At 47.5% G+C, this 23,958-nt stretch overlaps 1 protein-coding gene across 4 annotated transcripts in view; it reads left to right on the top strand.

Annotated features, from left to right (window-relative positions):
• Positions 1-23,958, top strand: part of EMC10 (ER membrane protein complex subunit 10) — a 119,911-nt gene that overhangs the window by 54,404 nt on the left and 41,549 nt on the right. For 2 of the 4 annotated variants that reach the window (XM_086930114.1, XM_086930112.1), the window contains exons 5-7: positions 8,268-8,449; positions 16,061-16,154; positions 17,713-17,805. In XM_086930114.1, coding sequence (XP_086786240.1) covers positions 8,268-8,449; positions 16,061-16,154; positions 17,713-17,796 — 360 coding nt within the window. In that variant the 3' untranslated portion in view covers positions 17,797-17,805. The remainder of the gene's footprint in view (positions 1-8,267; positions 8,450-16,060; positions 16,155-17,712; positions 17,806-23,958) is intronic. The other 2 variants (XM_086930113.1, XM_086930111.1) reach the window with 1 other exon arrangement.

Genomic DNA, 23,958 nt, shown 5'->3' with positions numbered 1-23,958 from the left:
CAAGGGGGCCTCCGCTGACAAGCGGCCAGCTGCCACAGCGTCCCAGGGCTCCTCGTCTCTTCCAGGGCTCCGCCGCCAGGCGTTTCAGGTCGGGACGGCGGCCGCCATTTTGGCCGCTCGTTTCTCCGGGTGCCTCGCTCTCCGTCAAAAGTTCTGCGAGGGCAATTACAGGGGCCCCCAGACCTCCAGGTTCCCCCTACACGCTCCTGATACCCTCCTGGATATTTTTGTGGGCTCGGGGTCCGAGCCGGGGCGCAGGATATGTGGTGGTGCGAGGCGGGCGCGGAGGAGCTCCGGAGTCCCGCTTCCACCTACAACGGCGCCTTAGCCACCTTCTCTTGATGCTTCCATGACCTTTGATTCCATAGAATGGCCTTATTTACTTGAAGTCCTGGAAAGAGTTGGACTGGGCCCTAAGTTTGTAACCTGGGTGAGGCTGCTATAACGGATATCCTGGGGAAGGTGAGGGTTAACAGCTATACGTCCTGGTCGTTTGGGCTGCATGGGGGCACTAGACAGGGATGCCCGCTATCCCCGCTGCTATTCTTCCTTTTCCTGGAGCCCCTTGCGGCCTGGGTGCGCCGAGATGTGATGTTGTGAGGGATCTGATGGGCGGCCGATGTGGAGGATCGTATATCCTTATATGCCGACGACATTTTGTTGTATTTAGCAATCCCGTACAAATCCATCAGTGTTGTACTTGACATGTTCACGAATTTTGGTAAATACTCCAGGTATGCAATCAACTGGTACAAATCTGCCTTGTTTATACTGCACGGTCTCAGGTCCCCCGAATTCCAGCCAGTTACACTATAGCAGTGGCAGAGGAGGGGTTTCGATATTTGGGGATCTATGTCACCTTGGATCCAGCTCGCTTTTACAGTTCCAATTTAGCCCCCCCATTGGCTCGACTGCGCGCGGATGTGAAGCATTGGAGGTCCCTACCTCTTTCGCTGGTGGGCCATGCTGCACTTTTCAAGATGCTAGCCCTCCCTCGTTTGCTCTACATTCTCCACAATTGCCCGCACAAAGTCCCAGACTCGTATTTTAGAGCAGTAGAAGGGGAAATTTGTACGCTGCTGTGGGATGGCAAGGCCCCTAGGGTGGAACTTAAGAAACGTATGAAAAGCTGTTACGATGGGGGTATAGCGTTGCCTGACCTGCAACTTTACTATTGGGCGGCACAATTGGTGACAGTCAACCATTGGATACATCACCCCCCTGACGACCCAGCATAGGCTCTCGACCGTTATCAGACCGATCGCTTCCGGCTATCTGGGGGCCTTGTATACTAGCGATAGAAAAATCAAACACATTTTTTTAACCTACCCAACATACGTTAGAAATTTAACGAATTGTACACTCACGTTTGGGTTGGGCGAGCGTCCTCTCAAAGGTAGCGGCGTTGTGGTACACACAAATTGGGTATGTTGTGCTACCAGCCAGGGTTTGATAAGTGAGGCCTTATAGGTATCTCAGTGGTGAAGGACCTGGTTAAGAAGGGGGCTCTACTCTAATTTGGGGAGCTTCAGAGCCAATCTCACCTGGCTCAGGGAGAAATGTACAGATACTTGCAAATTAGGCACCTTATCCTGGTGGCTTTTCGGTCCCTTTAGGATATACTGGATTTGTCCCCCTTGGAGGACCGGCTGTTAGATGGGCCCGAGTTCTAAAGCTATATCCCTCACAGGCAAGAAGCTGTGCAATAATCTACCGGACACCTTTCCAAGGCTCAGGGCGAGGTGGCAAGAAGACTTGGGCCCAACGAGTGACGAGAACTGGCAGGCGGCCCTTATGTCCCCACGAGAGGCGGTCGTCACATTGAAATTCAGGCTCATACAGCTTAGGATACTTCACCGATCATACATGACAGCGCCGACCGTGGCAAAAATAGGCTCTAGACCTGATTAATTATGTCTGAGAGGATGCGGACAGCAGGCCACCTTTTTATCATATTCTTGGAGCTATCCAAGGATACGTATCCTCTGGGTGGGAGCCTCGGAGCATATGCAGACGGCCTTGGGTAAGCAGGTTGTGTTGACCCCACAACTGGGACTGCTCAATATATGGGAGGCGACAGATCTTACCAAAATCTAACACTACACTGGGATACACGTTGGTTTAGAGAGAGCTGGCGAGAGGATGGGGGGATCAAAACCGCCTCCCATTACTGGATGGGCAAAAGAGCTGGACAGATGCATGGTGGCAGAAACCGAAGTTTTTATGGCTTGGGGGTGCCCGAAAAAGTGGGATCGGAAGTGGTCAATGTGGTATAAGTACCGTGGAGATATTTGTGTGTCCCCAATGGTGGAATTGGAGATGCGTAGACTTACTAACTGTGCTGACAGTGCGTGATGTATATTATGTATTAATGTTTTGCCGAAAATAATATATTGCTTGATTTGCTAATATCGTCAAATTGTATCTGTATGGCTATTAATGAACCAATAAACCAATTCCAAGTAAAAAAAAAATATTATATTGTGCTACGGTAGTGGCTAATAAGTCACAAAATGGTGCGTCAAGTATAGTGACTGGTTGGAGGCACCAGACCGGGATCGGCGGCACATCACCTTCCCACACTAGCTCCAGCACATGCGTGTTATGGTCTGAGTGTGTCCGCCCCATGTAGTGCGACCCAGAAATACATGGCAAGAGATCACTGGATATCATAAATCGGTCTAAGCGTACATGGAGCCCATGTGCGCCCGAATAATAGGAATACATTCTGTCTTGCAGGTTTCTATTCCTCCAGGCGTCTGTTAGGTGCCACTGTGTCGCCCAGTTATTTAACGCTTTAATTGCAGTATGTGTAGCTGTGTCAGGCAGGGCGGGAAAAGAGCGGTCTAACAAGAAGTCTAAGACGCTGTTGTAATCGCCTCCTAACACCATAGGGGTATCCTGCCATATGGCCAGCTTGTGAGATAGCATTTCAAAAAGGCGGCCTGATCGGAATTCGGCGCATACAATGACGCAATAACCACCGGTCTTCCGTCCAGAGTGCCCTTTATCATCTCGTATCTGCCTTCCGCATCCATTAAAGAGCCTACCACCCGGAAGGGAGTCCCTGGCCTCACCCATTTCAAAACTCCTCTTGCGTATCCTGAATAGCCTGTGGTGTATAATTGCCCCCACCACCTCCTGTGTAGTTTTTTAACCTCTGGTTTGGGCAAGTGTGTCTCTTGGAGGGGAGCTATTTGTATCTGATGTTGTTTTAGATATGAATAAATGAGGTACCTGCGCGATGGGCTGTGTATACCTCACATTCCAGGTGCCTATCCTAATGAGTGTCATGGTGTGTGATTATAGTTATCGCGTAAGGCCCTGTCAGGCTGATGATCTTGTAGAATTAAAGCATTGTACATGAAAACTGTTGCAGATTCTGTACCCCCATTCTGTACCCGACTACAATACCTTGGTGCGTACACGATAGCATAATAAATACACAAACTGTATTCAATGAAAAATACCAAAAGGGTGAGTGTGTAATAGGCAACTGTCCAAACAAGAAGCAGAAGCAACATTTAACTGTCACGGAGGGGAGGGGGGGGACTACAGCCCAGAGCAATCTGTGAAGTGCCAAATAATGGGGGTCCGTCTCCGGCAGCTCCCCAACCTCTGGCCAAGCTTGTGCGGGTCAGTGTTGCAGTTTAAATGTCAAACATGAAGTTCCTAATAAGGGGAGGGAAGGAAGCGCCCACCTGTTAACACTGTGATCTGTCTTGAGCTATAGCTCCCGCCTCCGCTTGCAGCTAGAGCCCTAGCACAAATACACATTGCTGACACGGAGAGCAAACAAATGTGGCATGCAATCTGAATGCAGATCTATGATACTTGTGTATATGGTGTCATAGTCTTCTTTGTTTTTGGAAGGAGATGTAAAATGCGGGAGTCTAGACAATGTCATCAGAGGTCTGTGGAGTGACCTGAGGTAGTTCACATGAGTCTTGTGAAGCCAGAAAACTGTACGAGATCGTTGTCGCTTGCCAGACCTTGCTGGTCAGAAGTTGAGTTAGCCTCTTCAGCCTGTGTCCTGCTGATGGCTGCAACCGCCTGGAGCTGGCCGCTCAGTATCCGCTCCGGAACTGGTCCGAGAGGTCGAGGGCTGTGTCTTTTTCTTCACCCGACAACGGCCTGTGCAGACAGTGTGATTCCGTTCTCTCATTTCGGTGGTCTGGGTCCTGCCGCCCGAGAAGTCATAGGTGTCAAGCCAGTCCTCTGCCCCCTCCGAGGTGGTAAAGAAGTGAGTCTTTTCATTTGCGATCACCCTTAGCTTTGCCGGAAATAGCAAAGAGTACTTGAGATTGTTTTGCCGGAGCTGTCTTTTTACTGCCATGTATGAGAATCATTGTTTATGAACTTGCAGTGTGTTGTCTGGGGAAACCTTGCCTTTGTGGTTGTCTATCTGTACATCTTGTAACTTCCTGGTTTCTTGGAGTACGGCATCTCTGTCCCTGTAGTTCAACAGGTGGATGAGAAGCGGTCTTGGATTGGAGCTTGGGGAGCAGGGGCCTAGCTGGCACTCTGTGTGCCCTTTCAACAACAAAATGAGGAGAGGGCAGCGTGCTGAGCCAATGTTCGGTGTAGGCCACCGAGTCTTTGCCCTCCGTTCCCTCCGGCAGGCCCACCACGCGAATGTTGTTGCACCGAGCCCGGCCTTCAGCATCTTCGGCCCTGTCTTCGAAGAACTCAACTTGTTTGAGAAGGCTCTGGATGTGCTTCTCCGCTGTGGTCACTCGTGGGGAGAAGTCAGCAATGGCTTTTTCGGCAGTGGTGAATCGGTCCGGAGGGGGGGGGGAGGAAGAACAGGGGGGGGGAACAGTAAAAGTATTTTGCGTTGTAATGGCATGCGTTGCAATGGCATGCGTTGCAATGGCATGCATTGTAAAATCATGCGTTGTAATGGTAGTTGCGATGTAAAAGCCGCGTTCTAATTGTTTGTGTTGTAACGTCCAATATTCATTGGAGATACAGAAGGCAAGGGATGCCATACATACAGACACCAAAAATTTCTTACACGCTTTTACCAGTTATTATACCGATCTTTACACAACTAAAGTAACACAACCTGTCCCACTAGAAACCTATTTAGAAGAGGTAGCGCTGGGCTGGCTTAGGGACGCCCAAAGGGAGTTTCTCTCCACCGACACTCCACCGACATCTAAGAAGATAAAATCAAAGCTGCAGTGATTCAGTTACATTGTGGTAAAGCCCCTGGGTCGGATGGCCTCCCGGCCGACTTCTATAAGACCTACTTAGACACTTTGACTCCGATACTAAAACTGGTGTACGAGGAAGCTAAGGAAGAGAGTATCCTCCCCTTTACGATGAGGGAGGCGACAGTAGTCTCATTATTGAAGCCTCGGAAGCCCGGGAGTAAATGCAAGTCATACAGACCACTCTCCTTGATCAATTGTGATGCTAAAATATTAGCTAAGTTGCTTGCTAACAGACTGAGCCGCTTAATGGATGCTCTAATGCTACCCGGATCAGGCGGGGTTTATTCCTGGGAGATTTTTTCGCACAACCTGAGAACTTTCTTCTAGCAGATGCAAGATGTGGACCCCGAGTTAGAGGCAATGGCTGTTTTCTTAGATGCCACCAAGGCTGACTCTGTGGAATGGGGGTACATTTTGAGGGTATTGGAGCGCTAAAGTATGCCACCCGGCTTTCACTCGTGAGTAAGGCTATTGTATCAACAGCCGCAATCGAAGGTTCTGATCAACGGGGTATTTACAGTGTAGCGAGGAACGAGCGAATGATTGTCCGCTCTCACCCCTGCTCTTTGCGTTAGCAGTGGAACCACTGGCAGCTAAGCTGCGCCAGCTCCAGAGCCTACTCATTAAGATACCCCAGTACACTTATTCTAGTATCCCTATATGCAAACGAAATCACACTCTGCGTGATCCAGGTATCACTCTAAACCCCATACAGCGCGAGATCACTGCATTTGAAGGGATCTTGGGAATCAACATTAACTGGGGCAAAAATTCCCCCTAACTGAGGTGACTCGGGAATACACCCTAGATTACCCCAGTGTTTGGTGTCAGGAGGAGGCCAAATATTTGGGGATAATGGTCTCCAGGAATAGGACTGAGCTTCTATGGGCCAACTATGGGAACGTATTAACTTCCGTCACGGACATAACCAGATGGATTGCCATGCGCGCCTCGATGGTAGGAAGAATCTCTTTAATGAAAATGGTGAAGCTTCCTAAATTATTATACTTATTTCTGAGCATTCCTTATAATCCGGGACGGCACTTCTTTAAATCGCTTCAAACGCAACTGATTAGATTGGCATGGAAAGGGAAACAACCCAGACTTAAATGGGAAACCCTGATACGGCCCTTCTGGCAGGGAGTTTTTGAAGCTTATGACATGAAATTGTATTATTTGTGCGCACAACGCAATATATTGGTTCCACCCTCCCCCCTACATGCCGCATCTCGCTATTGAGCAGGGATACATGGATCCCATCCCATTTCGGGCTTTAAGGCACATAGGCCTAAACATAGGGACCCTGATCCCACTACAGTGTACTACACTACGGCGGCCTGGAGAATAGAGGCGCCCATGCTCTACTGACCTAGGTTACTTCTCTCACAATATCCAGACAACAAGAAGTAGGATGCGGCAGAATGTTAGAGGGTTAAAGTACACTCCTGGGGAGACCTTTATGCTAATCAGATTTTCAAAAGCAGAGAGCAATTCTTTATTGGGGACAAACCCACGAAACTGGAACTCTTCCTATAAGTGAGGCTTTGTCAAACATATCACGCCCACACTCTCCCAGGAACTGTCCCCGCTTTCCCCGCTGCATGTCGTATTGCAGAGCACACCCCTCCCCCAAGGGCACACTGGGTATCTCTACTATATCACCTGACGCAGACCTCCTTGACAGAGGTTCCCACTGACTCACGACAAATATGGGAGGAAGACCTGGGCTAATCTCTCACAGATCATCTATGGAGATATTGCTGTGACCCGACAGGGAACCTATTGGCAAATAGCTGTCTGCGCATTATACACTATAAATTTCTTCACTGCATATATTATACACCTTCTAGACTGCATAGATTCCACATATGGGAAGATAGCAAATGCGATGGATGTAGACAGACGAATGCCGATTTCTTCATGCTGGCCTGGAACTGTGATTCTGTAAAGGCATACAGGTAGCGGGTTCTGAGGGGGTTGGGAGCAATGATAGGAGCTCCTATTCCGGCATTGCTGGGCTACACTGCGGGAATTGAGGCGACATATAAGAAGTTCATAGCACTGGGACTCTTATTGGCTTGATAAAAGGGTTGCCTGCCGTGAATGGGCAGAGCACCTAAATTTAAGATCTGGTTACAAGACCTAATACTATGGCAGTAGCAAACCAAGATTTATACAGAGCTCCTCCCTCCTACCTCCTGACCTAAGGATATATGGGACCGACCCCTTTAAGGCGTGTTTGTTAATGCACCCACCGCGAGCTTCTGCTGCTTGGAGGAGAAACGGTTCGCTGTCGGGGAGAGTAGGAAGGGACCCAAACAAACACTCTAGTGCAAGGTGTTATGATTTGATGATGGGGGATGTGCATTCTTAATGGATGACGACATATAGGAATGGACAGGAACAGATGCGAGGGAGGGTCAAACCCGAGGGAGGAACTGATGGGGCAAAAGTCCGTCCAGAGTCATTCGACTGAAGATTATGTACTGTATAATAATTGGTAAATGCATTATGCTACGGATGTACTGTCTTGTGTTTGCATTGCACAAAGAAAACCCAATTAAAAAAAAAAAAGTTGTATTAAAATTCAGATGTGTCCAGTGATGGGAGTTGCTATTCCAATGGAGTCTGCAACACTACATTTGCACAGGGAAATGTACCCAGAGTGAGGGGGAAACGTTTAAATTGATGTGCAGACCATGACTTCTGTGCTAATTCACCAGGCTGAGCTGTAAAAGTTAGAAAGCTATTGGAATTTCCACCGTAGAAATTCTGATCTTCACAGTATCTGCATGTCACTGGTCTTTAATTCTGAGCTAGCTTTACAGGCGTACTGTACATGTAGTGAACCTCCTAGTTGGGCACGTGTTTTAGTTTTAATTGTGCTTTCTTGTGGGCGGTAAGGTTAGTCCTGCATTCTTGCTGTCTCTGGCAGCAATGTTTCTTGCTGGAGTGCTTACTAAGTGTTGTCTTCTTCCTCCTCGTGTGACAAAATCCTCTGGCGTCCTTCCCTACTCTAACCGATATTTTTTTTGCCTCTGAATACAGTGCTCCCTTGTGGAGTCTCACCTATCAGACCAAATAAGTGTGCACACAGATGTAACTGGGAACATCATTGGAGTTTCCATTGTGACGATTCCTGGATCTTGCTCTGGAGCGGAAGTTGAGGACGTTGACCTCGAACTCTTCAACACCACTGTTCAGCTGCAGCAGCCCATGCCAGCAGCAGTGTAAGTATCAATACCGCAGCTCCTTAAAAATACTCATCCTTTCCACGCATCTAGGCGATAGGACGCAAAAGCACCCTCTATACCGCAAACTTACGCGAGTACTAATCTTCCATAGTCACTTTAGAGCATAATGTGCCTATGAATAACTACAATGATCAGAATACATTGAGACCTATACAATTGTGGATTGAAACGTGCAGTTTTATTCAGACAGATGAATTGTGAAATGTACAGCTAGGGCCCGTGTTGTGGATGGAGTGGAAATGCTGTCCGCATAATTAAGGCTGGTTTGGTGTAGTGTGGCTATAACCCATTCCTAAGTTCATCTTCGACATTTCCATACTTTAAGCACACGAGTACTGATGGCTTCTGACTCGCCCAAACATCAGCACACAGCATGTACTTGAAACATACATTTGTTGCGTTTCCAAATGCCTGTCTATGGGTGTATTTATTTTTCCAGCACTGCATGCCCTTCAGATTACTTAGTGCAATGCAGGTCCTTAGAACCGTAATCTTCTACATCTCTCTATACTGCAGCCGTTTACCTCTCCATGGTGTAAGCCTTCTACGAATATTAGTTCAGTCACCACTCCAGACCACTGAGAGGTCCCCATCAAGCTGCCATGCTTGATGAGGTCCTCTTCCATGTATCACCAGTGCATGCTCTCGAGTCCTCATTGGCCCCGCACCATGACCTTACATCACTGTCTCCCAAACTTGGGCTCTTGACACACTGGTGGGTCGCGAGTCAATTTTTGTTAGGTCAAGCAATATATAAAGATGTCTTTAAATTCTATATTTATCGTGTCACATTTGCTGCGCTTCCAAGACAGGTCAAATTGCTGCTTATTTTTTAACATGGGGGTTGGTGTTTACAAACTCCTCACTTTCCATTCAGAGAAAGAAAAGTAAAATGAATGAATGCAACAGTCTTGCTGGGGTACAGAGCGAGTGAAAGAAAAGACTGCAGGAGGTCATTTTTGTTACACACAATAAAATGTAAATACCTGCAAATGCACTTTACAAATTCAGTAGTTAAGAAAACAAAGATGAAGCACTATGTTTTGCAATTCTTAAGTGTGGTGGAAGCAAATGTTTTAATAGGATTGAAACAAATCTATAATCTTTACTTGGTGATGTCAAAATAAAATATTCACTGATACCCGATTACCACACATTGTTTGTGTGCAATATATTTTTACCAGTAAAACTGTGTCTTTCATCGGTTATGAGGTATTGGGGTGGGGTGAAGTGGGGGGTGTTATTGGGCAGTTATCTGTTGTTTTTAGTGTTATATTTCTCTATCGCTTACGCATGTCACGTTCTGGCCACGCCATAAACATGCCACCCCTCACGCATATACTGCACTGAGAATCACGCCACCAGACATTACTGAGGCCTACGGGAGGGAGCTCCATGTAATTAGTTGGAACGTCCGTGGCCTCCTCCACAAAATTAAACGACGAGCCATACTCCGCCCGGCCAAGCGGTACAAATCAGACTTCTTGGTCTTGCAAGAAACTCATCTGCTATGCACCAAGGTGACCTGCCTCTCCCGCTTTGAATTTATTCAGATTTCTCATTCAGGGTTCACTAGGTGTTCCAGAGGTGTCACGGTTTTAATTCACTGAAGAGTTCCATACACTCATAATCAGATTTGGTCAGACCCCCCAAGGTAGATGCATTATATCTGGCACACTATATGGGGAGCAGCTCATTTTACTGAGTGTGTATGACCCATAGCTTGCATCCTTATTGAGCCCTTGACGACACTTTGGACGGAGATTCCAGTGGGTTTGACGGTTGTTGGGTGCGATTGGAATGACGTAAAGTGTCCACACCGAGACAGATGGCGCACCCCTGGGAGGCAGATGGCAACACGTGAGTCACAACTACAGTCATTGGTCCAGGGGATGGGATGGATAGACACATGGAGGAGACTCCACCCAACAGCATCCACTCCGGCTCCCCAGCAGACCCCTGTCCACACCACATCTTTAACAAAGCTGACACCATCATCGCACCCCAACTACGGCACATCAACAACTCCTTCCCATCTGCCACCTTCCCGGAGAGCTGGAAGCATGCAGAGGTCAGCGCCCTACTGAAGAAACCCACCGCGGACCTCAAGAACTTCCGCCCCATCTCGCTCCTCCCGTTTCCCGCCAAAGTCATCGAGAAGACCGCCAACAAACAGCTGACCGCATTCCTCAAGAGCAACGGCTCATTCGACCCATCACAGTCCGGCTTCCGAGCAACCACAGCACCGAGACCGCAGCCACCGACGACATCAGGTCCCTGCTCGACAACGGGGAAACTGTTGCCCTCATCCTCCTTGACCCTCATCCTCCTTGACCTATCGGCCGCATTTGACACTGTGTGCCACCGCACCCTAACAACCCGCCTCCACCACGCCGGGATCCAAGGAAAAGCCCTGGAATGGGTCACCTCCTTCCTCTCAGACAGAACTCAGAGAGTCCGCCTCCCTCCCTTCCGATCAGCGGCCACCAAAATCATCTGCGGCGTTCCTCAAGGATCCTCGCTCAGCCACACCCTCTTCAACGTCTACATGAGCCCCCTCGCAGCCATCGCGCGCCGACACAACCTAAACATCATCTCCTATGCGGACGACACCCAACTGATCCTCTCCCTTACCAACGACCCCGCCAGAGCCAGCCTCCAAGAAGGAATGAAAGACGTAGCAGCATGGATGGAGCTCAGCCGTCTGAAACTGAACTCGGACAAGACTGAAGTCCTCCTCCTCGGACCATCACCCTCCGCCTGGGACAACTCCTGGTGGCCCCCAGCACTGGGCAATACCTCTATCCCCACGGACCACGCATGCAACCTGGGCTTCATCCTGGATGCATCCCTCACGATGACCAAGCAAGTCAATGCCGTTTCATCATCCTGCTTCAACACCCTGCAAATGCTCCGCAAGATCTTCGGGTGGATCCCCACCGAAACCAGAAAGACAGTCACCGAGGCCCTCGTCACCAGCCGTCTAGACTACGGGAACGCCCTCTACGCTGGAACCACAGCCAAACTACAGGAAAGACTCCAACGCATACAAAACGCCTCCGCACGACTCATCCTGGACATCCCCCGCCACAGCCACATCACTCCCCACCTGAGAGACCTACACTGGCTCCCCGTCAGCAAGAGAATCTCCTTCAGGCTCCTCACCCACGCACACAAGGCCCTCCACGACATGGGCCCAGCATACCTCAACAACCGCCTCACGTTCTACCCACCCACCCGCCAGCCTCGCCCTCGCCACTTTCCCACGGATTCGCAGAAGCACCACCGGCGGAGGAAGATCCTACTCCTACCTGGCGGCCAAGACGTGGAACTCCCTCCCCACCCACCTACGGCTGACCCAGAACCATCTCGCCTTCAGGAAGCAACTCAAGACCTGGCTCTTCAAACAGTAGCAGCAGCCCGCCCCCCCCCTCCAAGCCCCCCCTGCCCCCAGCGCCTTGAGACCCTTGCGGGTGAGTAGTGCGCCCTATATATGTGTTTTGATTGATTGAACAGATCAAGAATATACCTATTTCTCAAGTGTTCATGACTCCTTTTTCCCGCCTCGATTATATGTTTATATCTTTAGACCAGCTCCATAGACTTGCAACAGCAGAAATCCTGCCCAGGGGTCTCTTTGACCACTCTTCAGTGGCACTGGGGTTGCGATTGGGCCTCTGGCGCCCTCCGTTCTGGTGGTGGCTCTTGCCATGGCAACTATATGATGAGCAATACAAATCCCATATGCACACTGGCATCGCAGATTACATTTTACATAACATGGGGATGGTGGAATCTACAGAAATACTGTGGGAGGTCATGCAACCAACCCTCAGGGGCGTAGATGTTTCATAATGCACAGCGCAGAAAGCGGCAAGAGAAAGTGACTCTAACTGAGGCCCAAATCCAAAGTCTAGAGCTTGGGAGCAGGGGTGAGAAGGGGACTTCGGTGCGCAAACCGCTACTACTCACGCAACAATTATATGCCGGTGAACTGATGGACGAAGCTAGAACGACTTGGTTAGCCACCCGCAGCAGGATATATATCAATGGGGAAATAAATCTAGCTCCATGCTGCACCGTCTGTCAGCGGGCATTACGCCACATGCCCTCCCGGGCATCCGTGGCAGCGCTGGAAAGATTCTCTCTGATCAAGCAGAAATTGCGGCAAGTTTAGCAGATTACTTTGCAGGCCTTCATACCCTCAGGGAGGCCCTACCAGTGGATACTGTACATCAGTTCATAGACGATCTACCTCCGAGAGCCCTGTCAGATACAGTGACGGGGCCTCTGGTCCGAATGGCTTTTTTGTGAATTCTATCAAATATATCCATCTCAACTCGGAACCCACAACCTAGCGGTGCTTAACAGTGCCCTGGATGAGGGGCGCCTCCCACAAGACTGGAGGCATGCTGAAGTAGTTGTTTTTCTAAAACCCAGTCGAACCCCCCCCCCCCCCCCCCCCCCTCCCCCTGAACACCATGCATCAGATCTTTCAATATCTCTGCTTAATGTGGAGTCCAAACTCCTGGTCAAGGTCATCGCTAATTGTATTGTACCACATATCACGGCCCTGGTTTGCCCTGATCAGGCAGGCATTGTGCCCGGCCGTGCCACATGACACAATATCCGTTGTGCCCAAAATGCCATTGCGTCGGTGGTCCGCCTTGACGGGCCAGCAGCACTCTTGCTTGCCGACCTCGACAAGGCCTTTGATTCACTCAGCTGGGCTTACCTTTTCGCCCTCCTGCATCGACTAAACTTCAGTCCTCCCCTTTTTTCATGTATCCAACGGTTATATACCTACATTACTTCCTCTGTCCGAGTAGCTGATTCGGTCTAACAGACCTTCTTTGTCGGGCAAGGTACCCGTCAGGGCTGCCCTCTTTCCCCATACCTGTTTGCGCTCCCTATGGAGGCGCTTGCGGTTTAGGTTAGCATAGACGCCCAGGTCCGCAGCTTTGACTGGTCCCTGGAGGTCTCGGACCGCATAGCATTATATGCGGAAGATGTACTGTTTTTTCTTACTGACCCTAACTGATCATCCCTGAGGCTGCTCCTGATAATGCAGATTTTTGGCGAGACCTCTGGTTTATACATGAACACCTGCAAGTCATTTCTGTGGCCGATGCAGGGTGGGTGTCATCTGGGTGCATGGTCGGTCGAGGTGACGGTGCTCTTAAATGGGTTCAAATATCTTAGGGTGTTCTTGTCAGCTTCCCAAACTGCCTTGTGGGACAGAAATCTGGCTCCATTATGGGTGCAAATCGGGGAGCAGGGTCGCGCCTGGTCACATTTACCCTTATCCCTATTTGGCAGGTCAGCAATCTTCAAGATGGTCTCTTCATCCTGCCTATTGTACCAACTCCAGAATTACCCCTTCACAATCCTGCCCACCTGGTTCCGACAACTAAATGCGATCCTGGGCCAATTCCTTTGGGGCAGGGGTTCTGCAAGGGTGGCGCTGAAAACCAGTTTACATTCATTCCAAATACTGCGGGTGCTTTGCGACCCCCGATGTCCAGGCATATCATGCAGTATCCCACTTTCTTGTTCTTAACGATTCCTTGTATGGGGATCAACGGGACCCAGCATACGCAGTTGAATGCTGGCTAATGGGGAATACATCCCTACATATGATTTTATACTCTGGTCCGGCACTTGATACGCTACTGCCAGCAATGAGGACAGTATTCATGGTGGGGAAGCAGTGATTGCGTCAGGTGGGGGGGGTGGGTTCGACTGACGAAAGAGACCCCCCTGTGGCATAACAGTCTCCTACCACAAGTATCTATATTTTCCCGCTTTCTGGAATGCAAGGCCTTTGGTATATCTACGCTGGGGGTGCTCCTGCCGGGTCAGACTCTAAAGTCCTTCCAGGAGCTTCAGAAAGAATACGACATTCCACACTAACAGTTTTACAAATACCTTCAATTGCAGCGCGCACTGTCCCCCTAGATTAAACACCAAGAGGACCTACCTGAATTCAACCCTATAGAGGCCAATGTCTTTATGGGGGATCTAGAAAACCATAAAACTACTAAAATATATTGAACACTCATTTCTAATAGCCCCACCCCACTAGACACTACTACTTAAGACGCCTGTCAAAAGGATCTAGGCCCACTAGATGACTATGACTGGGCCGAGGCGCTCGAATCTCCGCGATATGCTTCTATCGCGGCAAGCCTACGTCTTATACAATTCAAATACCTCCACTGGGTCTATTACACAAGGTATAGATTATGGAGGGCCGGACTATTCGAATCCCTTCTTTGCCTGCTTAGTAGAAATGCTGAGGGCACCCTCCTACACACAATATGGCAGTGTAACGTGCTCTCGGGGTTCTGGCGGGGAGTGGTTGCATGCCTCTCTGAGGCGCTGGGATGGGAGATTCCCCTCTCGCCATTCTACATATCACAGAGGAGATAGGGGGCAATAGTTGAAATGTCATTTATTACTCCTGGGTTCCACCTTGGCGAAGCGCGACATTGCCAAGGCATGGAAGGTCACATTTCGTCCATTAGTAGAGGTCTGGAAGCGGGGATTGGACTTCCGTATGGTAATGGAGATTCCAATATTCAAGGTGATGGGGTGCCCCAGAAACACCCCAAGATCTGGAAGACCTGGGCGGACTACAGTGGGCTGTACCTAGAGCCCATAAACAACAATCATGGATCTGTTGAGATGAAACGATGGTGCAGAACTTTACTCCAACATGCATATACAATCTCTTGGTGGGGGTGGCTGGGAACTGCCTATAACAGAATGTGGAATTTGTATATGGCACTGTTTTATATTTGGTTAATTGTTAGTTTAATTTTTGATTCTCAGTTGTCCAATTTTGATATAACGGTCGACATCAGTGGTGTAACTTTCTTTTATATTGTATCATCCAAAACCCAAGATACTCTGGAGTTTCTAAGGCTGTGGACAAATAAAATTTGTTGTGAAAAAACTCTCTGTGCAAATATAGTGGCCATTTTAATGGAAACTATGCTGTCAGTAAATGACTGTGTGCTGCCGCATATTGCTTTAGTTATATTAACAAATCGCCCACCTCCTGCCCATTGAAGCTAGGTGGGTCGCAAAAGTTTGTTGTTATAAAAAGTGGGCTATGATTCTAAAAAGTTTGGGAATCGCGGCCTACATAAAGCAAAACCCAGGAATATTTCACCTATGTTTCTATACTGCACTACCACTCACCCCACCAGCTCCATACCACTAGGTTCCTAAGAGTGAAATGTTTGTAAACGCTGCTCCCCATCTGTGCCCATCTCAGATCCCTTTATTCTGCATTTGAGAGCTTTGAACTGTCCAGCATCCCTCATTCAAGGGTCCTGAACTTGTGTTGACAGCTGCAGTTGTCTGAGAATGCAGATACTCCCCTTCCGTCCCTTCTTGTCTACATGTCTCTTGGAGCGTACTGCGTCTTGAGTTTTGTTCCTCCATTTCCAATATCGTTCATAGGTTGGGTGGAGTCTTTCTGTCACTATTGCACAGTTGTACACAGACTCCACGTTGCCTTCCTTTACAACAAATTGTGCTTCACTCATCTGTTCTTTTGATGTTTTTCTCTCCTGTCAGGCCTGAGACTGCAGCATTTATAGAGCGTCTGGAGATGGAGCAAGCACAAAAGGCCAAGAATCCACAAGAGCAGAAATCCTTTTTTGCCAAATATGTAAGTTGAATGTACAGTTTACTGGTAGGGATTTAGCGTCTTGCTTGGCCCATGTTGTCCTGGAGTTTCTGCCTTCACTTAGGTTATTCTGTAAAATCGTAAAAGCATCGGGACTCAACTGTTTTAAGAAACATCACCAAGAGCGAGCTGTCTCTAGAAAAGGACCAGAATCATGGGGTAAGTGGTTTATGAAGGAAGAAGAAAGAGGAACAGCTCAATGCAGCCATACAGTCCTGATCCTTTTTGGGAGAGTAGTGCAGCAGCTTAACCGGATCCATTAGGCTTGTGGCTCAGACTGGCAGTTTGGTGTGAGGCCCGAGCGTGGATGGAAGCATGTAAGAGATGCTCTGGGTAGTGCTTAGGAGAGAAAGATGAGACTTGTAGTTGAAAAACTAGCAGACGCTCCCCAAACACACAAGTAGAGAAAAGAATCAGGTAGAGACCCCCTTCACAGTTACCATGGTGCGTGGTCAGGGGAGAAAGAATTTAGGGGCTGATTTAGATCTTGGCAGACAAGTTATTCCATCTCAAACGTGACTGATATCCTGTCATCCTTATTATGTGTTAAGGCAGTTGTAATGAGGTGGAGGGAAGATCCGCCATGTTTGTGACGGATTAACCTGTCCGTCAAACTCTAAATCAGGCCCTTAGTTTGCATAGGTGGTTTAGTAAAGCCCCCTAATTATTGCTCTAGATGGTATGGAGCAGAGTATGTGGATTGTAATGGAGACCGATGATAAAATCCTTTGTTTTCCTAGAGGATGCACTGGGAAGAGGGAGTCATTTCATTAGGGAATAGAAGAGAAACTCCTGGGCTTTGCCCTGTGCATGGGATAGACTGGAGTGAGCAGTTTGATTAGAGAGGAGGTAATTCTCTGATAGCCTTGGAGGAATGCAGATTCGAGTGGCTTCGTTAGAGTGGTTGTTGAATCTTCCTAAAAGATGCCACCCTGCAGTGTGCACAAATGTAGAATGTGAGAGTGGCTAAATGTGATGGTTATACGGGACTCCCTAATGATTGCTGTGCTGCGCTGTGCACTTGGGAAGATTGTGGTTTCCTTACAGGGGTAGTAGAGACTCCCTAATAGATGCAGCTCTGCACTGTTCATGGTGGCGATGATGATAGTAACTTTATTGGAGGGATACTAGAGATTCGTTAATGATTGCCCCTCTACGCTACGCACCTGGTGGGTGTGATTGGCTTTATTAGAAAGGTAATAGCGTTTTAGTATGAATTATAGCCCTGCATTGCGCACATGGAAGAAGGTGAGTGGCTTTAGTTGTGGGTTAGTAAAGACTCGCTAAGAATTGTTGCACTGCTCAGTGTCCATGGGAGTAAGATCTGGCAGCTTCATTAGAGGGGGTAAGAGAGACTCCCTAGTCTTTGATGCCTTGCCTTAATCAACTTTATGCCGCAGAGTATTCCCTGTGCTACGCCATGAACGTCCCATTGGTGAGGAAGTGTTGAGTGTTTTGATTAGTGGGGTAGTACAGACTACCCTACAGACTGTGCTGTACTCGGTGGTTTCTTATCTCTTTTATCTTTCCCTTCTCACAGTGGCATTTAATTCTGGGAGGGGCCATGCTTCTTATGGTAACCAATTCGATGAAAGTCCCGAGAGAGCAAGGACAGCAGGCGTGAGGATTGAAAGTAATTCACCCAACTATCCCACCTCTCTTCTGTTCTCTCCATCACTTTCTGCTCCTAGCTCCATCACACCCATTCTTGCTTTCTCTTGCTCCTTGCTATTGAAACGTAGTCTAGGTATCTGTGCTTACAGCTCCTATTACTCTGTTTCTTTGCTACCTCTGGGTATTGCTACTTGGGAGGAATAAATAAAGGGGCACATGGATCAATTTGTAACAGGTGCCAGCTCTTCGATAACAATCAACAGTCACAGCAATGTGTATCTTGAAGGATAGGGTAGAAGCGGAATGATTAATAGTTTTGCAATTGTAAAAAATAATATATCTAATCTGTTTGTTTATGCTCTATACTAAAACAATGCTTCGGATTCCTTACTCCATGAATATGTGACTAATTGAACTGGTACTGCATATTTAGAGGTATAGCACTTATAACCTAACTTTCGCAGCTTGATGTATTTTGAAACATCATCTTAGTGTTAGCGGAATTAGATTCTGTGATCCGCACTTGAAGCCATGCATAGCAACCCCGGTTTTCTCTGGTCACCATCTTTTGCACTATGTACCTTGCACTCTGTGACATGTAGTAGGAGTCAAAGGTGATGAGGTATAAGTAGTCTTTCTAAGCCGACCCATGAATCCATATAATGTTGTGCTTTTGTACAATCCCTGCTTTCATTTTTGCAGATTAGAACCAATGGTTTAGAGCATGCTGCAGCTGTTGCCTTCGCTTTTGTAGTGACGGCTTTTTGGATTTGCAGCCATGGGCTTATTGGATAATGGCAGACTTGATTATGATGTAACTTTTTTTCTCGCTGTGTTGACGGTTGTCTTGCACCTCTAATTTAACTAGTTCTTGCTTGTTCTTTAATTACGTCCTGTCATTCAATGTGGACAATGAACGCTCTGATCGTAATTGTGGCTAAGAAGAAATGGAGTGGTTTATTTGGAAATCAGAAATTATGTTCTATGTAAAGGCTAAATAGCAGCTAAGAATTGCATTATCTGCATGGAAAACTCTGAAGGTTTTTGTCAACATTTTCTGTTTGCATTGGACATAATTCGCAAGCAGACAATCGTGCTACACATAAACAATGAAAGGCCGAGAGTGAGCAGATGTTTGTAGATCAGGGTAGAAGACAAGTTGGAGTGTAACTGAAATGCAGGCCCTATGGTGTGTATTGAAACAGCATAGTTGAAAAATGTCTTACCTACTCGTGTGTATATATATATATATATATATATATATATATTTTCCTAAAAATCCTTGTAGGAAAAGTTTGACTGGCTGTACATTTCTGTACGATTTCGGGTAAAAGGAACCATCCAACACTAATGTAGAAGGTGACCATTTTTGACATGGTCACCCCCATTTGTTTGCGGTTATTTGATGCAACTTTGACTGAAGGTTCCTGCCAACCACGTCCCCAGTGCCACTGTTCTTTTCCAAAAACAAGGTAGCTGTTCAATTGTTCCCTAATTGGCAAGGCCTTTGGCACCTTTGTAAGTCCCTAGTAAATGTTACCATGGTACCTAGGGCATGGGCACCAAAGACGGTCTCTAAGAGCTGCTGCATGTATTGTGCCACTCTAAGGGACCAACCCCACACATTCATGCAGACCGTCATGGCAGGCTGCATAAAATGGTGCACGCAAAAGTGAAAATACGACATTACACACACCCTGTGTGCCATGCCCACTGACACTGCATGCAGTATTTGTAAGTCACCCCTACAGCAGGCCTTAAAGCCCTAAGGCAGGGTGCATTATATTACATGTGAGGACAGATCTGCATGAGCAGATATGCCCCTGTGCTGTTTCGTCCAATTACTAGATGGTACAAGTAATCAGGGAAGCCACCTTGAGTAGATATACAGTGCACTGGTCATTACGAGTTCCCCAGCTATGTGATGGCTACACTGTTTGGAATCAAACCCTTGTCTTAATAAATCTGTATTGATGCCAGTACTAGATTTAGTATAAGATGCCCCCAGAGGGCATCTTAAAGGTGCCCCCTGAAAACCTAACAACCTCAAGTGTGCTGGCTGACTGGTATTGACCAGTCCACCACTTTAGACACGTTTCTTAAACTCTGGAGGTGAGAGCCTGCGCACTCAGGGGTTAGAAACAATGCCTGCTCTGGCCAAGATGGTTTTAACTTCTCCAAGCAAGATTGCCTTTGATATGCAACACCGGTTGCCCCGAGACGGGGGAAATGCCACCCCGTACCCAGGGCCCATTTGGCACTAGGACAGGTGCAAAAATTAGCTAGTCTCGAAGGCGTGTTCGCCATCAGACTAGTTACAACTCTACCGTTTATCTAAAGTGAAAACGAAAAGTAGAATTCCACTATCTAGGTTTTTGGTGAAATTATATAAACTGGGATAGGGTTATGCCCACTCACCCCTACCCCCGGAAGTGGGCTTAGAGGGGTGTAGGTACCCCAAAGGTAGATACCCATTATTTACTATCTTATACTCTCCTTAAAACCCCTATATTGAGTATTTAGGTGGCACCCCTGACACCAGGAACTCCGATTCTATGGACACAAGAAGAAATGGGCAAACAAGAGCAAAGAAGCGAGAACCAAGGACCATCTGCAGACCTTTTGGCTCTGAAGCCTGCCTACCTGCACCTGTCCCAACAGTCATGACAAACTGACTCGTTCTGCCACTGTGCATATGCCAAGAGCTCTGGTGGACTACCAGCAATTCGCAAATTGACAGCAATCTCCCTTGTAGAAAAGGAGCTACTCCTTTTGCAGTTTGCAGACAGCAAGCAGCATGGTCTGGTCTACCATGCTGCAACCCCCCCCTCCCCCCCACCCCCCACACCCTCTGTTCCACCGAAACAGCATTCGCCCAGGAATCGATCGCCATGCTCCAGAAGGTCAGATCAGTCCCCCCACCAAGTGAGGAGACGCCAGGACCAACCATACCCACATAGCACCAGAACCCGGGTTACTGGACCCATTGCAGCAAGTAAAACCTGTTTGAGTCCAGTCCAGACTCTTATTGACTCCAAGACACAGCCGCCGCCAAGGATCGTCAACACTGCAGACAGCCACTTCAAGAGTGGCGCAGATTTCCTGTTTTTTCCCCAAAACTGGCAAGACCTACAACTTTGAGAGCTTACGACGCACAAGCCCATCCAACCTAACCACTCTGCACCCGAGTGCCCCAGCCCGGGTTCTCGAGAACAGACTGTGCTTCCGTGTTTCCAGGACCCTCACAAACCGAGCCCCCTGTTTGTTGGTCTTGGACTAGTTTCCAGGTCCCCCACTGCAGCACACAAAGCTACCAACTTGACCAACACATGTGCACCCGGACACTCCAGGGTAGGTAAAGACAAAACTGCTTGTGGTTCTTTGGACCTTGGCCTCTAACACCTTCCTTACCTTTTCAATATACCCCATGTGTCAGACTTAATCCAGAATTTTTTCAGTGTACCCCTGTGTGCCGGTTTGTGGCGTTGTAAGGCTTGGCACTGATGTATATCCACTCCTGATGTAACATTAAGAGCCACATATAAGCTCCCTTCATGCATGCCTATATCAGTTCCCTTCTTTTCAATCTACCAGAAGCAGATCTGGACTGCCTGTCTCTTCAGAAGACTATTTTCTCAAAATGTAACTTTAAATTCCAGTGTGACGGGCTAACACAGGGTTTAAACATAGTAGAGGGTGTTGCCAGCAAATATCTGTCACAGATCCCCACCAGATTAGTCTTTGGTGCATGGTGTTGGTCCACGACTGCAACACTACTTGTTACTGCACCTTGATGATTCAGAAGGCCATGCAGGACTGTGGGTCAAAGATGTATGTCGCCAAGCACTAGAAGTCTCCATGCCCTGCCCGATAGCGGTTGAATGCAAGGTCCCCATTCCTGCAGCAGATATTCAACTAAGTCTTCAGGTAACTCAAAAAAGAAGCATAAGAAGTTCAAGAGGGATTCTGCCCCTTCCTACCTCTCTTGCGACTCCGTCCAGATCCCACTGGGCCTCAGCCTTCCATCAACCCAACAGGCTCTGATATTCTGCCCTTGTCTCAAGGAAGAGCCCAGATCATCAACAATCTACTTGGCACAGACTCCAATAATGACCGTTATGATGAAGGGGATGAATATGTTCAACCGTATACCGGGCACAACAGGATACTTCTCCAAACATTGATCTGGTCATCCTATCCTGGCCAGCTACTGAAGGAAGCGCCTCCTTCGCAGCAGTGATGTGAAGGGCGGCTGAGGTTCTTGATCTCTAGTTGCCCACTATGCAGGTGGAAACCAATGTCCTCGCTGCAGGCGTCCGCAAGCAGGATCCGCCCCAAGGCCTTCACTACCACGCAACCAGATAGAGTCCAAGCTCCTGGAAACCTTTGACAAATGTATGTTCTTCTCCACTAGCCTGGCATTACAGTCTGTCAACGCCAGCTGAGTATTGGGCCATACAGTCATGCCCTTTGGAATTCTGTCACTCGGGTACTACCTGCTATACCATAGGACTTGCACCCCACGCTTACAGAAGTAATTCAAGATGGTTGGCAGTTGACTACATAGGGCCACCCAGCCAAGGTTGTGAATGTCCTCTTAGCAGCCTGAAGTCACTCCACTAAATCTGTATACACTTGCGGTTGGGACAAATTGTGGCTTGGTGACTCAGCAGATCAAACCACTTGAGGACGCACTTTCTAAAGTGTTATTTTTTCTGTTGTCCCTAGCCAAGGAAGGACTCGCATTGGACACAGTGAACGGTTACTTGTCAGTTCTTGCGACTTTTGCAGTTGCCGGATCAGCCTTCTTTGTTTAAATCACCTGTTGTGATGCCTTTTTCAATTATATGTTCTGACTACTCCCTTCATTATGCCTCTGTGGAACCTGAATTTGGTGCTCACATTCCTCATGTGTACGCCCTTTGAACCTTTACAGAACTGTCTATTGCAGCTTTTCACTCTCAAGACTGCCTTCCTTATAACCATAACATCAATGCAGCGTGTGAGCGAGCTTCAAGCCCTCTGTCAATCCACCATACACAACTTTCTTTCCGGACAAGGTGGTCTTGTCACTAGACTCTTTTCACTTGAAAGTCATGACTTTTCATGTCTGGTAAAACATTACCCTTCCTGCAGTCTCTGCTATTCCTCATCCATCTAAAGAGGAGGAAACCCCAACGGTTAGATTTTTACATTGATCATACTAAACCCCATCGGGTGGACAATAAGCTCTTTGTTAGATTTACAGGAGCGAAAAAAGGTAAGACAGTGCGGAAGAGAAGCATATCTTGTTTGTTCATGCTATCTGTTTTTGAATCTGCTACACATTGGCCAAGAAGCAAACCCCAGAAGGCTTTTGGGCTCATCCAAACCTAGTCAAGGCTGCTACCACTACATTGACACACAGAGTGCCTATAATCGATATTTTTAAACAGTAGGGCAACCCAATAACCCCTTGCGAGCTTGGGTGTCAAATCAAGTAGAGGTAAATGGCAATAAGGGGATTATTTACATTTATGTGTTATAAAAAGTTACGTAGAACCAATTGAATGGAACAAAACAATAAGAATGATCCATGAATTCAAAATACCAAAGAAATATTAGAGACTGAGTCAGTGAAAAAGACCAGGCATACATATTTGAAGTAATAAAAATTTATGTAGTATGAAAAAAAAAACTGGATTTACATAGTCAGCAAAACAATTATACATTAGTGTGTAAGAGATAACGTTTTGTTAGTTGTTTTGTTATGTGTGCACTATTTCCTTCACTGTGCATTTAAATGATGTATGTAATGTGCGCTTTTGAAATACCTAATAAATTAAAAAAACAAAGCTTTGATGGAAACCTAAATCAATGTATGACAAGTCCACTGTTATGTTAATGGAAAATCAGTCCAATATGTGAAGCCGGTTTTTCATGGATGACAGATCCAGAAAATTATTTTCCAAAGAAGTGGAAGTTCCGTCAACGTTTCCGCCTCTAGTGTCAACAGTCCGCAAGACCATCATCAGGACTTTTTTAGCTACAGCAAAAAATGGTGTGGACCCCTAATAGGAAGGAGGAGACTCAAAAGCAGTCAGTTCAATCTGGATTCACATATTAGGGTCCGTATGTATATTTTAGCAGTGGGAAGTACTGCTAACCCTCCGTGTAATTCTCACTCCTAGAA

Source organism: Lissotriton vulgaris, chromosome 7, assembly GCF_964263255.1.
Source record: "Lissotriton vulgaris chromosome 7, aLisVul1.2, whole genome shotgun sequence".
NCBI lineage: Eukaryota > Metazoa > Chordata > Amphibia > Caudata > Salamandridae > Lissotriton > Lissotriton vulgaris.
Note: the sequence above shows the minus strand (reverse complement) of the source record. Positions and strands in the feature narration are given on the sequence as shown.